Source organism: Sinocyclocheilus anshuiensis, unplaced genomic scaffold (genome assembly GCF_001515605.1).
Source record: "Sinocyclocheilus anshuiensis isolate Anshui unplaced genomic scaffold, SAMN03320099.WGS_v1.1 scaffold332, whole genome shotgun sequence".
Classification (NCBI taxonomy): domain Eukaryota; kingdom Metazoa; phylum Chordata; class Actinopteri; order Cypriniformes; family Cyprinidae; genus Sinocyclocheilus; species Sinocyclocheilus anshuiensis.
In genome coordinates this window covers 510,107-522,046 of record NW_015554181.1, presented here as the reverse complement: position 1 = coordinate 522,046, position 11,940 = coordinate 510,107, and the positions used below count along the sequence as shown (strand labels likewise).

Sequence of the window (11,940 nt, the reverse complement as noted above, 5' to 3'; positions counted from 1 at the left end):
ACTGTGGACTGACTGTTTTGAAACTTATATGGTAGTTACATAGCCCCTAGACCTCAGTAATCGTGAAAAAAGCCAGGAAATTTCAGTTTTGACAATATGGGACCTTTAAATTTTTAGTATAAACGAACACTTTGAATTTTGGTTTTAGTTGAATAAGAGCTAAAATGTCCAACGAATGTCACCAAGAAGAATGAAGTACATTTATTGACATTTGTCTTGTTTATGAATAATGTTTTTAATCATGTTTTAAACACCTATGTGAAAAGTGCTCTATAACTGGAGTTTTATTCATTATTATATCAACATAATTATTAGTATATAATGTATTTATGGCTTTAGCAGAGTAAAACCTATAACTAGGTACTGTAGCTGTACCATGGTACAGTGATAGCATCACAATAATACCATGGTATTCTGATATAAACATGTAACGTTAGCCAAGTTATATTCTTATACCTTGGTATTATAATATCAGAATAACATGGAATACGTGTGAAAAAGCAGCACGGTACGTTTAATTAGTAATAAAGGTGATTAAAACTCCGTAATGATAAAACATGAACTAAATAAGGCGTTAATATTTCTCAGTTTGTCAGCATGTTTACCTCCCCTTTTTCCAGCCAGTCTGGACTGTATTTTAGTTTCCCCTTCGAGGAGTTTTTCAGGGCTTCTAATGTTTCCCATCGTAGACTTTCAGAGGGCATTTTGGAGGCATTAAAGTGTTTTTACCTCACACCGATTTACGTTAAACTAACTACTAGACACCGCTGTAGCCTAAACAAGCCGCCGGTGCTCACTTCCGCTTCCGCCTGACTACAAAATAAAAGTCTGGATGACGCGAATAGATCATTCTCACACTACATATTAAGCATATTAACATATATAACGCAAACGCGTAAATAGAATGTGAACAGGATTAAATTATAATTTAACAAATATTAAATTTATATTCAAAAATGTATTTATTTGACATTGTCAGTAGATGGCAGTGGAGAACTAAAACATTGATCATTCGCGACGCGCTGGAAATCAGCAGAGAAGAGCGCGCGCGCAGTATGGCAGGGTCACACTCAAACTGGAGGGTCAGTCTGATTATTTTATCTCTGTATTGTTCATTAAGTAACTCGTTTTGCATTGTAAATATAGGGTAATATCACGTTTTTAAAAGTGCACTTGCATAGTGAAGTGTAGTTAACCTAGCACTGTCAGTGTACTCAGGATTTCATGTTCAACTGAATCGAACACTAACAGAAATGCCATGGTATTACCATGTTTTTTTGCCGAATTACTTTGGTAAAACCTTGGTATTCTTCATAAATATTGTACACTTACAAAAAAAGTACTGTGGCAATACCAGTGATTTGTAAGTGTAATCTTTCAGTACTACAGTATGCATTAAAATATCATATCATCCAAGATGAATAATAATATGAGTTTGTTTCTTCATCAGATTTGGAGAAATGTAGCATTGCATCAGTGTCTCAGCAATGGATGCTCTGCAGTGAATGGGTGCCGTCAGAATGAGAGTCCAAACAGCTGATAAAAACATCACAATAATCCACAAGTAATACACACCACACCAGTCCATTAGTTAACATCTGGAGAAGACAAAAGATGCGTGTGTTTGTAAGAAACAACTTCAAACTGTGGCTTCTGGCTGAAATATGAGTCCATAATAACACTTCCTGCAGTGGAAAAAAATATGAACATCAGAAAAGATTACTTTTTCACTGGATGAAGTATTATTATGGAGCCAGAAGCAACTGGTTGAAGTTAAAAAACGTCTTTGCTTCTCACAAATACACAGCTTCTCATTTCACAAGACGTTAACTGATGGACTGGAGTGGTGTGGATTACTGTGATGTTTTTATCAGCTGTTTGGACTCTCATTCTGACGGCACCCATTCACTGCTGAGCATCCACCGGTGAGCAAGCAATGCTACATTTCTCCAAATCTGACGAAGAAACAAACTCATCTACATCTTGCATGGCCTGAACATGAGTCATTTTAGTTTTTGGATGAACTGGTCCTTTAAAGAATATATTTTTCTTTTTGCCCACAGCCACCACGTTCGTGTGACGTCTACTGGTGTGAATTCAAGCACTGCAAGAGTTTACTTAACAGATTCCATGAATACTACACCTACGGCAGAGCACCGGACTGCCAGCAGTGGAAAGAAGACTATTACACCTGCAAAGAGTGGGAGATAAACCACAGCACTCAGGCCAAGGTGAGTCTAGACCGATGTAGGACCGTGTGTCGCTTTCAGGTTTCGGTCCGGGCCACATTGCTGTTTATTCTGGCCACTAATCACTTAGTTTTCCTTCTACTCATCTATCATCTCATATGCACCATTAGGAATCCCTCCAGGAGAGCGAGAGGAAGCGAGTCGCTGCGCAGGGGAAGTTCACTCCGGTCTGGGAGTTTCGACAGACGCCTCCGGCTGATTGGCACCTGCCGCTCAACCAGGGCAAGCCTCAGGACTCATAAAGTCGTAAAGGACTATGTATTGAGATGCATGAACTTCTGCTGGGAACCTCCTCACACTACCTCTCCTGGACTGATGCACTTCTGTTCTGTTGTAGATCTGATTTTCCTGGTGCTCAATGCAAAGCAGCCTAAAAAAGTCTTGATCAACCTGTATATGGAATTAATAAAGCGAACGTTGAAGTATAAGCATTTGATGACCCTAGTGAAAAATAAATATAGTAAAATGTATTTGAGATTCATTTATTTCATGCTAAGTATACTACAAATGCATTAACATGTTTATGTGCTTAATAAAAACAGTGCAATTGTACTTTTAGTGTACTAAACTGGTATACTTAAAGTCTGCTAAATTAGAACTAATGTTGTGCTTAATGCACTTTAATTGTAGTGCTGAAGTCCAACTAAAGATATACTGAAGTACCTAAACATGAAAAATCTCTTTTACTCACCCTCATGTCGGTCCAGATCCAAATCTGCATGATTTTTTTTCTTCAGTCCTACCCCACTGACTTTAACTTGTGCAAAACACACAGAGACTTTTTTTGTGTGTGTGTTCAATAGAATATTGAATAGAATAGAGTAGAATAGAATAGAATATTGACTAGATAATTCAATAAATTATGGCTTAAAGCAGAAGTCTCAATTTGATCTCACTGCTGTCCCTAGTGAAAAATAAATATACTAAAATATATTTGAAATACATTTCTTTCATGCACACTACAAATTTCAAGTACACTACAAATATATTTACATATTTATGTACTTAATAAAAATACAGTGCAATTGTATTTTTGGTATACTAAACTTGTATAGTCTGCTAAACAACTTGTACTTAATGCACTTTAATTGTGCAGAAGTAGTGATAAACTAAAGATATACTTAAGTATTTGATTGTGTTAAAGTGGAACTATTGCAAGTATACTTCAGGTACACTTTAAATATCTTGCATTTAAAGATATTATTCAAAGACCATGCAATCATCAATAGACACACACACATTAAAACACATTTTAGATGAAATATTAAGAAATGGACATTGTGCACAAGTAGCACTCAGAATAAAGTTGAATTATAATTTGTATAAAAGTTTTATAAAAGTCTCGAGCGCTATGCCAGTAAATATGTTAATAGATTTTAACCATTTGTGTGTTTTTTTATTGCTGAAGTGTGTTGAGATTTCTTCTTCTGCATTCTACTGTACGGACGTAAATTTACTTTCCCTTCAGCCTGAGGCTTATTCATTTCACTTTTGGTGTGAAAAGGCTTTTATATTTGCCAAAAATATAACTTTTTTATTTTAAAAACAAACAAGCAAGCCCTGTCCAGATTGAAAAAGTAACGCAAAAGTAACGTAACGCATTACTTTCCATAAAAAGTAACTAAGTAACGTAATTAGTTACTTTTTTATGGAGTAACGCAATATTGTAATGCATTACTTTTAAAAGTAACTTTCCCCAACACTGTTAATTTCTATAATTTCACATCTGTTGTTAATCAAAAGGTATTTCAATTCTGTACACGTGTTAATGAATGAAAACAATGCAATGATAAATGTTTTTGTGGATGTTTGTACAAGTTTGGCCTTTATTGTTTCACTGGAGACCTTATTTATTGTGCTACAGAAATCAGAAATGATAGTAAATGGGTAATTGTGAATTTATTTGTAATTATCTGAATTCCTCCCACTGTGACAATGACCAACTAAAAGTCATTGAAATCACTGGCCTGAAGCTAGAAACCATAATAACGGTATGGTAACACTTTATTTTAAGGTGTCCTTGTTAGACATGTTACATGTACTTACTATTATAATAACAATTATGCATAATTACATGCAAGTAACCCTAACCATATAGTAAGTACATGTAGTTAATTAATATTACTCAGTACTTAAATGTATAACTACACTGTAACAAGGACACCTTCAAATAAAGTGTAACCGAAGGTATAAATAAGGAAACAAATGATCAACATCAATTGCAAAAATTTTATTATTTTTTTGTATTCCAGATACACAACCTGTGCTGTAACGGGTGTTGACAAATATTCATTCACAACATGATTTAATGATGATTAACACACGAAGAACAATGATTCACAACATGGTAATAAAGTTAATTTGGTTCGTTCTTCTCTCAGTTCATTTCTCTGATGTTTCTGCTCTTCATCAGACCAGAAAACACTCGTTTCAAGCTCAAGCTCACCTCACTGTGTGTAAACTCGTGTAATGTCGTTGTATTTGCCCTCTGGAGCCTCATAGTTTGTAATGGGGGGTGTGTAACTGGGCCCCTCATGCTGGAAAGGGAATATGTCTGTGTCTGGACTGACCGCTGCTTTATAAAGCTCTTCTGACTCCAGCTTCAGCTCATCCAGTGCTTGTCTCTGGGCCTCCAGAGCCTCATTGATGGTGTCCATCTCCGTCTGGTGCTGGCTGTACTTGTATCTGGACCATTCCTTCAGCAGAAGGGCTCTGCGCTCGCTCTCCTCAAAAGAGTGTTTAGGAGCGTCACGGATCCTGGAGCACACATTAGATTTAATTTAATTCAAATGGCCTAATCACAATAATAAGAGGTTCCACATAGGCTTGCCGCGATAGACGGTGCTGACGGTGAAACCGGTGTTAAGCCGCAACACCGGTTACGTCACTTGCCCACTGCGTCACCGACCCCCACCGTCGTTTTGATTTTTTATAGAAATAAAAATAATTTAGTTCAGTAAAAGAACAGACACTACAGTTAAAAACTGAACGCGGCTGCTCAATGCAGCGTGCCGAACGACAGTCGCATCACAGATCAGATTTAATTTCTCCAGTGAGGAGAGCGAGTCAAGCTGACTGACAAAAAGAGTGAGTTGAGACAGACAAGACGACCGCGGATGATTTAGTTTCGAAACTAGATGCAAAAGCGCCTGTTTGACAAACAATTGTTTTACGCCGAATTGCCGCTATTTGAAAGTGAAAGTAAAATGCGCACGCAGCTTTTACAAGCTATTTAAAAGCGAAGGAAAGCGAGGAAAAGAGGGAACGCTCCGCCCCCACGGTGATACCAGTATTACCGGTGTTGTCACACGTCGATTAACCGGTGGGAAAATTCCTCACCGTCACAACCCTAGTTCCACACTTATTAATTTTTTCCCCCTTCTTTGTACCATGTAAGACATTTTCTAAAAATCTTTTTTTTTTGTGTCTACACTACTAGGCAAAAGTTTAGAATAATTAAGATGTGTTGGAAAGAAGTTTCTTCTGCTCACCAAGGCTGCATTTATTTGCACAAAAATACCGTAAAAGCAGTAATATTGTGAAATATTTTTAGAATTTAAAATCTACATGAATATATTATAAAATGTGATTTATTTCTGTGATGCGCAGCTGAATTTTCAGCATCATTACTCCAGTCTTCAGTGTCACATGATCCTTCAGAAATCATTCTAATATGCTGATTTGCTGCTTAATTATTATTGGTGCTCAGTTATTAGTAATGGTAGTAGCAATTCTTCTTATTAAAGCTGATAACAGTTTTTACTGCATAATATTTTTTCAGCATACTTTTATGCTTTTTTTCAAAATTATTTGAATCGGTAAATATAGTTTTGTCACGACAGGAATAAACGACATTTTAACATTCAAATTTAAAACAGTTATTTTATAGCGTAAGACATTGTGTTTTCAGCATTGATAATAATCAGAAATGTTCTCGAGCAGCGAAGCAGCATATTAGAATGATTTCTGAAGATCATGTGACACTGAAGACTGAAAATTCAGCTTTGATCACAGCAATCAATCACAGATATTCACATAGTTATAATAATAATATTGCCGTAAACTGCTTTTTTGATCAAATAAATGCATTTTAAAATATTTAAAAACTCCTAAATATTCCAAACTTGTGACCTGTAGTAAATAAGATTCCAATACATCCATAGATTTTACTACTACTCTAAAATAGTAAAGAATAAAGCAGGTGTGTCCAGACTTTTGACTGGTGGTGTAGTTATGGATGTGTTATTTTTCACCTGGTCTCGTCAAAGCACTTGGCTGGGGTAATAAAGTCTTCAATAGGAATCAGTTCTGGTGCAACTTTCTCCAGCCTTTTGAGCTTCTTCTTCAGACGTTCCTTCATCATTATCTCTCGCCGAGGGTCCACCTTCTTCTTCTTCTTGGGTTCTGCTCTGTGGAGTATAAGAAATGTTTTCTATGCATTTATTACAGTGAAACACCCTTACAAAAATATATTACAATATTCAAAAAACTCTCTCTCTCGCTATAGAGTTATACAGTGATAAGGGAATAGTTTGTTTCTGCACTGACCTCAGTGGCGAAGAGGTTTTCAGGGAAAGCACTGAAGTGAACCAGTGACTGTGTCTGACAGAAACCACAGAGCTGCTACTGTAAAAGAGTTATTAATTATCATCATAATCATAATCATAATGACCTCTATAAGAGGTATACTGATATTATCATGCAAAGCCGAATACGTACCATGATACTTGACTCGATATAATTCGGCTTGCTGTACGGCACACAATCCCCGCCATCATTTACAGAAATATCGACTTTATACGCATCAACGTTGAAGAATTAAAACAGTTTAACACCTTCCGGCGGACAACGTGGATCTGTAGCAAAGAGGTCAGGGTAAAAAAACACGTCCGCTATAACAGACGCACTTTCCGCATTAATGTATTTTCATCTTCGATCGATATCAAGTATAGATACATATAATAATTATTACATAGATATTTTAAAGTGTACGTGAAAAGTGAGACATTATTTTACATAATGTAATATTTGAGAGGTTTGTCGAATGTTGTGAAGTGAATGGTGAGGTAAGTGTGTGAAAGGTCAGCGCGGTGTGTGTGTTTCTGTCCGCAGTGACTCTCGAACGGTTGCAAACACAATCATGTCTCTCCTGAGAGGTAAGTTAACTAACTTTATATATTTTTTTACTTTGAAATAATGCCTTGTGTTGAACCGGTCGAATGATTTGTTTGTTTTATCTGGTTTTGCGCTTGTTTTTTTTGCACTGCGCTTGAACGTCACGTTTCATATTTGAATTTATTTATTCGTTTTTTCCCTTAAGTTACCGTTAAAAACGGCTCTAAAATATTAATAGGTGCATAGCTAGTCTACTCTTTATTAAAACGTCGAGCAAAGTATTAAGAGATTCAAAGCTTTAGTTTAAATCATCATTACAAATCAAAACAGAAGTAAATATAAATATAAATAAGTGACCTGTTTTGTAGGAAACTCAAGCTTCAGATTTTTAAAACTATGTATAAAAGTCATTGCTGACAGAATTAGGTTAAAGGTCAGTGACATAAACTGTTGTTTACTCTTGTAATGTTTACTCTTTGGACCTATTTTAATGTATAATCTGTGCACGTTGGTTATAATGCAATAGTGTCTATATTTTGGATAATACAGTGTTGATTTTCTGTTGTTTTCATACATTTAGCTACATACATATTTATCCAAAGCGACTTATAAATGAGGACAATCAAAATCAACAAAAGAGCAATGATACGCAAGTGCTATAACAAATCTCAGTTAGCTTAACATAGTACACTTAGCAAGGTTTTTTATTATTATTATTATATAATAAAAAGAACACAGATTGAATAGAGCAAGCTAGTGTTACAGGCCTTTTTTTATAATAAATAAAAATAAAACAAATGGATAGAATACAAAAAGGCTAGAGAAGCTTGTGTTAGTTAGTTTTTGTATGAAAACAAGCAGCTAGTAAATGAATAGAGTGCAAGAATATTAAGAATAGAATTAGAATAGAGAGTTCTAGAAGTTAGAGGGTCAAATAAAGATGGAAGAGATGCGTTTTAAACTGATTCTTGAAGATGGCATTATCATTTTCTATACATTAGCTGCAGGAAACTGACCGTCTCTCTCTTTTCTCTGTGTGTTTGTGTAGGTGTGTTCATCGTCTCGGCTAAGAGGACGCCGTTTGGCACGTATGGAGGGGTTCTGAAGGAGCACAGCGCTACAGATCTGACCGAACACGCCGCTAAAGCTGCTCTCGCTGCGGGGAACGTGGCTCCTGAGCTGGTCAACAGTGTCATCGTGGGAAACGTCATGCAGGTGAGAGACATACGGACTAGAGCCCGACCGATATGGGTTTTTTTGGGGCCGATACCGATATTAGGGAATAAAAAAGGCCGATACCGATATATCGGCCGATATTCTTTGTTTATATTATAGTACAGTACCAGTCAAAAGTTTGGACACTACCCGTAACTCCCGAACCCCGGGGGCTATCGACGCGGGGGTGGTCGGAAGGGGGCCTCTAGATGTACACTCGATTCGGCGTTCAAGAGGGTTCCTTGAGCTGAAGGGTGTGAATTTGGTGTGGATCTGCCGCGCCGTTACGGAGATATGGCCGTTCAAAGTTTCAATGGTTTTCCATACACTTAAGCTTTAAAGTGTTTCATCCAGGTTGCCAGTAGCAAACAATGGAGCGCGTTCTGCTGGACAAACTAAGTAATTACACCATTTCAAGCATTTTATCTGCGTTATATGTTCTGTAAAAAAACTGTTCATATCGGCGGCATATTCGTCGATACCGATATATCGGCGACAGGCTCATATCGGCCGATAAAATCGGCAAAACGATATATCAGTCGGGCTCTAATACGGACGGCTCTGAACGACTAGGGACACACATTATAGCAATCATCAAGGGCGTGATAACAGTGGGGGGAGGGGAGGGGACAATAGACATAAAATTTCTCAAGAGCAATTTTTGAAGGGGACACAAATAATACAGCCAAAATTGTACTTGTAAGAATAGATATGTGTACACAGCATGGAGACAGTGTTTAAATATGAGTTCGGTTCATAGGTTCACCACGCGGTCATATAGCCTGATTATTAAATTATTTTGCGTCATCCACATAGTATTTTAGGTTTCGTCTGGGACTGAGGACATCTCGTAAACTCCCACTTCTCACACTTAAAATCATATTGAACAAAAAAAAACAACACATCGGTAGGTCTACAATATTAGCCTAATATCAGTTCACACACAGGCTTATCAATAAATGTATATGTAATATATGTAATTAATTTTTATTTTAGTTTTAGTTTCATTATTTTCATACATCAAGTTAGACTAAATTAAAGTGACATATGTTGCTTTGGTAATATAAAACGTTGTTTATATTTTAGTTGACATTTATTAACTTTTTAAGGTTTTAGTTTTAGTTTTAACCATAATAACCCTGGTCTAATTTGACAATATCTACAGTATATGCTCCGCAATATATCATATATCCCAACATATTAAAGATCAGCACATCACATGTGATCACATGTGTATTATGTTACCACTGATCTTTGAATTTAAATTTTTTTGCACTAATCAGTCAAATAAAACGAGAGAAACCCTGGTCTTCTGAAGTTCATTTGTGTCAGTGTTCTCTCTGTCTGTGATCCAGAGCTCTGCAGACGCGCCGTACATCTCGCGTCACGTGGGTCTGCGTTGTGGCGTTCCCATCCCAGTGCCAGCGCTGACCGTTAACCGCCTCTGCGGCTCCGGGTTCCAGGCCATAATCAACGGAGCACAGGTACGAGCTCTAAACGAATGTCAAACAGCACAGCAGTCTCCTCAGATGAGGTGCTGATCGCTGTGTGTTGTGTTGTAGGAGATCTGCCTTAAAGAGTCAGAGGTCGTTCTGTGTGGAGGCTCAGAGAGCATGAGCCAAGCGCCTTACGCCGTCAGGAACATCCGCTTTGGGACCAAGTTTGGAGTGGATTTGAAGGTAAAGATCAGACGCTTCATTTAAAGTCCACTGATTCTGAATTGAATTTGGAGGCTTCAATAATGAATTTCAATTTTTCTAGTTGTGCTCTGCTCTAAATATTTCATTGGCTTTAAAAGGAGTGCAATTAAATTATTTTTATCCAGCGATGACAAATGAGCAAAAGTCATGGAAAATCATTGGTTTTAAAACTTTTCTTTTTTTAAACATAAAAACACCTTCAGGAAAATGTTAAAAAGCATCTACACAAAACATGCAACAAGCAAAAAGAATACCCATACGTAAGCAAAATTATTAAAAGGATGAATAAAACAAAAAATAAATTAAATTACAAAAATTTACATGGATAAAAAAATATATTATTAAAAATAATAAATTAACAAATAAATACTTAAAATAAAATGGACAGCATTGACAAGCAGAGGAAAGCAGACTAAACCTTATCAATAGCATTACCAAAAAATCTTTCATATTGCTTCAGGAATCTGTCATTTTTTTATTACTAGATAAACAAAGATTTGAGAAGTGAGTTAAAATTGTGATAGAGTAGGGGGAAAAAAATCTCTTTATGGGTAAAAAAAATATCTAACAAAATAAATAGACAATATATATACAGTGTTGGAAGTGTCAGTATAAGAGCAAATAATATATTTTAAATTAAAGGTAATAATATATTAATTTAAAGGTAATTAATATCAAATAATACTAATATTATAATAAATAATTCTATATAATAATTTATTATAATATTAGTTCAAAACAGTGCTAAGAACATCTGCATATTTAGACACACTCAAATTTACAGGTATATTTTGTGTGAGATTTTAAAGTGGACTTCAATGGCTCTGAGTAAAAGTTCTTGTCTGTGTGTGAGTCAGCTGGAAGACACGCTGTGGGCAGGACTGACGGATCTGAACATAAAGCTGCCCATGGGCATCACAGCAGAGAACCTGGCAGAGAAATACCAGATCAGCCGCGAGGACTGTGACCAGTACGCATATCAGACCCAGCAGAGGTGGAAAGCAGGTGAGCGGATCAACCTCACACCGGTTCAGTGCTGCATCGATACACACACACACTCGCTTGCTCACACACATACACACACTCGCTCACACACTCTCTCTCACACACACACACACACTCGCTCTCACACACACACATACACACGCTCTCACACACACCCACAAACACACAGTCACTCGCTCTCACACACACATACACACACTTTCACACACACACTCGCTCACACACTTTCACACTCACACACACACACTCACTCACTCACACACACATACACACACTTTCACACACACACACTCGCTCACACACTTTCACACACACACACACACACTCACACTCACTCACTCACTCACTCACTCACACACACGCACACACTCACTCACACCCACACACACACACACACTCACTCACACACACATCTGTCTCTGCTTTAGCTCATGAGGCTGGATACTACAACGCTGAGATCGCACCCATTGATGTGAAGGCCAAGAAAGGGAAAGTGTCCATGACGTCTGACGAACACCCCCGTCCTCAGACCACACTGGAGCAGATGGCAAAGCTGCCGACCGTCTTCAAGAAAGGAGGCACTGTTACTGCAGCCAATGCTTCGGTGGGTCAAACTGATTTTTACTAAATAAAAGTCAGAGGGAGGATGTGCTTTT

The 11,940-nt window shown here is 37.2% G+C and overlaps 4 protein-coding genes across 7 annotated transcripts in view; 2 read left to right on the top strand and 2 right to left on the bottom strand.

Annotated features, from left to right (window-relative positions):
- LOC107671035 (nucleoporin GLE1-like) overlaps positions 1–816 on the bottom strand; it is a 13,216-nt gene extending 12,400 nt beyond the window's left edge. For both annotated transcript variants that reach the window (XM_016463877.1, XM_016463879.1), the window contains exon 1: positions 606–816. In XM_016463877.1, coding sequence (XP_016319363.1) covers positions 606–704 — 99 coding nt within the window. In that variant the 5' untranslated portion in view covers positions 705–816. The remainder of the gene's footprint in view (positions 1–605) is intronic.
- Positions 817–941: 125 nt separating this feature from the next.
- Positions 942–2,696, top strand: LOC107670995 (UPF0545 protein C22orf39 homolog). Its single transcript, XM_016463812.1, has 3 exons — positions 942–1,082; positions 2,064–2,231; positions 2,360–2,696. The coding sequence occupies exons 1-3, from the start codon at positions 957–959 to the stop codon at positions 2,489–2,491; spliced, it is 426 nt and encodes a 141-aa protein (XP_016319298.1). The 5' UTR covers positions 942–956; the 3' UTR covers positions 2,492–2,696.
- Positions 2,697–4,493: 1,797 nt separating this feature from the next.
- On the bottom strand, positions 4,494–7,153 carry LOC107671004 (39S ribosomal protein L40, mitochondrial-like). 2 transcript variants are annotated; one of them, XM_016463823.1, is made up of 4 exons: positions 6,969–7,153; positions 6,798–6,875; positions 6,503–6,658; positions 4,494–5,006 (listed from the first exon to the last, which is right to left on the bottom strand). In XM_016463823.1, exons 1-4 carry the CDS (start codon positions 7,025–7,027, stop codon positions 4,697–4,699), a joined length of 603 nt encoding a protein of 200 aa, XP_016319309.1. In that variant the 5' UTR covers positions 7,028–7,153; the 3' UTR covers positions 4,494–4,696. The 2 variants fall into 2 exon arrangements, with proteins under 2 accessions (XP_016319309.1, XP_016319310.1); XM_016463824.1 differs by having other exon boundaries at positions 6,798–6,872.
- Positions 7,154–7,308: 155 nt separating this feature from the next.
- The window catches only part of LOC107671002 (3-ketoacyl-CoA thiolase, mitochondrial-like), an 8,411-nt gene continuing 3,779 nt past the window's right edge, over positions 7,309–11,940 (top strand). Inside the window, exons 1-6 of one of the 2 annotated variants that reach the window (XM_016463819.1) lie at positions 7,309–7,405; positions 8,413–8,579; positions 9,935–10,063; positions 10,142–10,258; positions 11,137–11,284; positions 11,713–11,762. In XM_016463819.1, the coding sequence (XP_016319305.1) occupies positions 7,390–7,405; positions 8,413–8,579; positions 9,935–10,063; positions 10,142–10,258; positions 11,137–11,284; positions 11,713–11,762 (627 nt within the window). In that variant the 5' untranslated portion in view covers positions 7,309–7,389. Of the gene's footprint in view, positions 7,406–8,412; positions 8,580–9,934; positions 10,064–10,141; positions 10,259–11,136; positions 11,285–11,712; positions 11,889–11,940 lie in introns of both variants that reach the window. The other variant, XM_016463818.1, reaches the window with a different exon arrangement.

Excerpts from the sequence above, each read along its gene's own strand:
- LOC107670995 (XM_016463812.1), top strand. The coding sequence starts at position 957 with ATGTATTTATTTGACATTGTCAGTAGATGGCAGTGGAGAACTAAAACA. Across the intron at positions 1,083-2,063 it reads GGTCACACTCAAACTGGAGG|CCACCACGTTCGTGTGACGT; the intron begins GTCAGTCTGATT and ends TTTTGCCCACAG. Across the intron at positions 2,232-2,359 it reads ACCACAGCACTCAGGCCAAG|GAATCCCTCCAGGAGAGCGA; the intron begins GTGAGTCTAGAC and ends ATGCACCATTAG.
- LOC107671004 (XM_016463823.1), bottom strand. The coding sequence starts at position 7,027 with ATGATGGCGGGGATTGTGTGCCGTACAGCAAGCCGAATTATATCGAGT. Across the intron at positions 6,876-6,968 it reads ATATCGAGTCAAGTATCATG|TAGCAGCTCTGTGGTTTCTG; the intron begins GTACGTATTCGG and ends ACTCTTTTACAG. Across the intron at positions 6,659-6,797 it reads AAAACCTCTTCGCCACTGAG|AGCAGAACCCAAGAAGAAGA; the intron begins GTCAGTGCAGAA and ends TATACTCCACAG.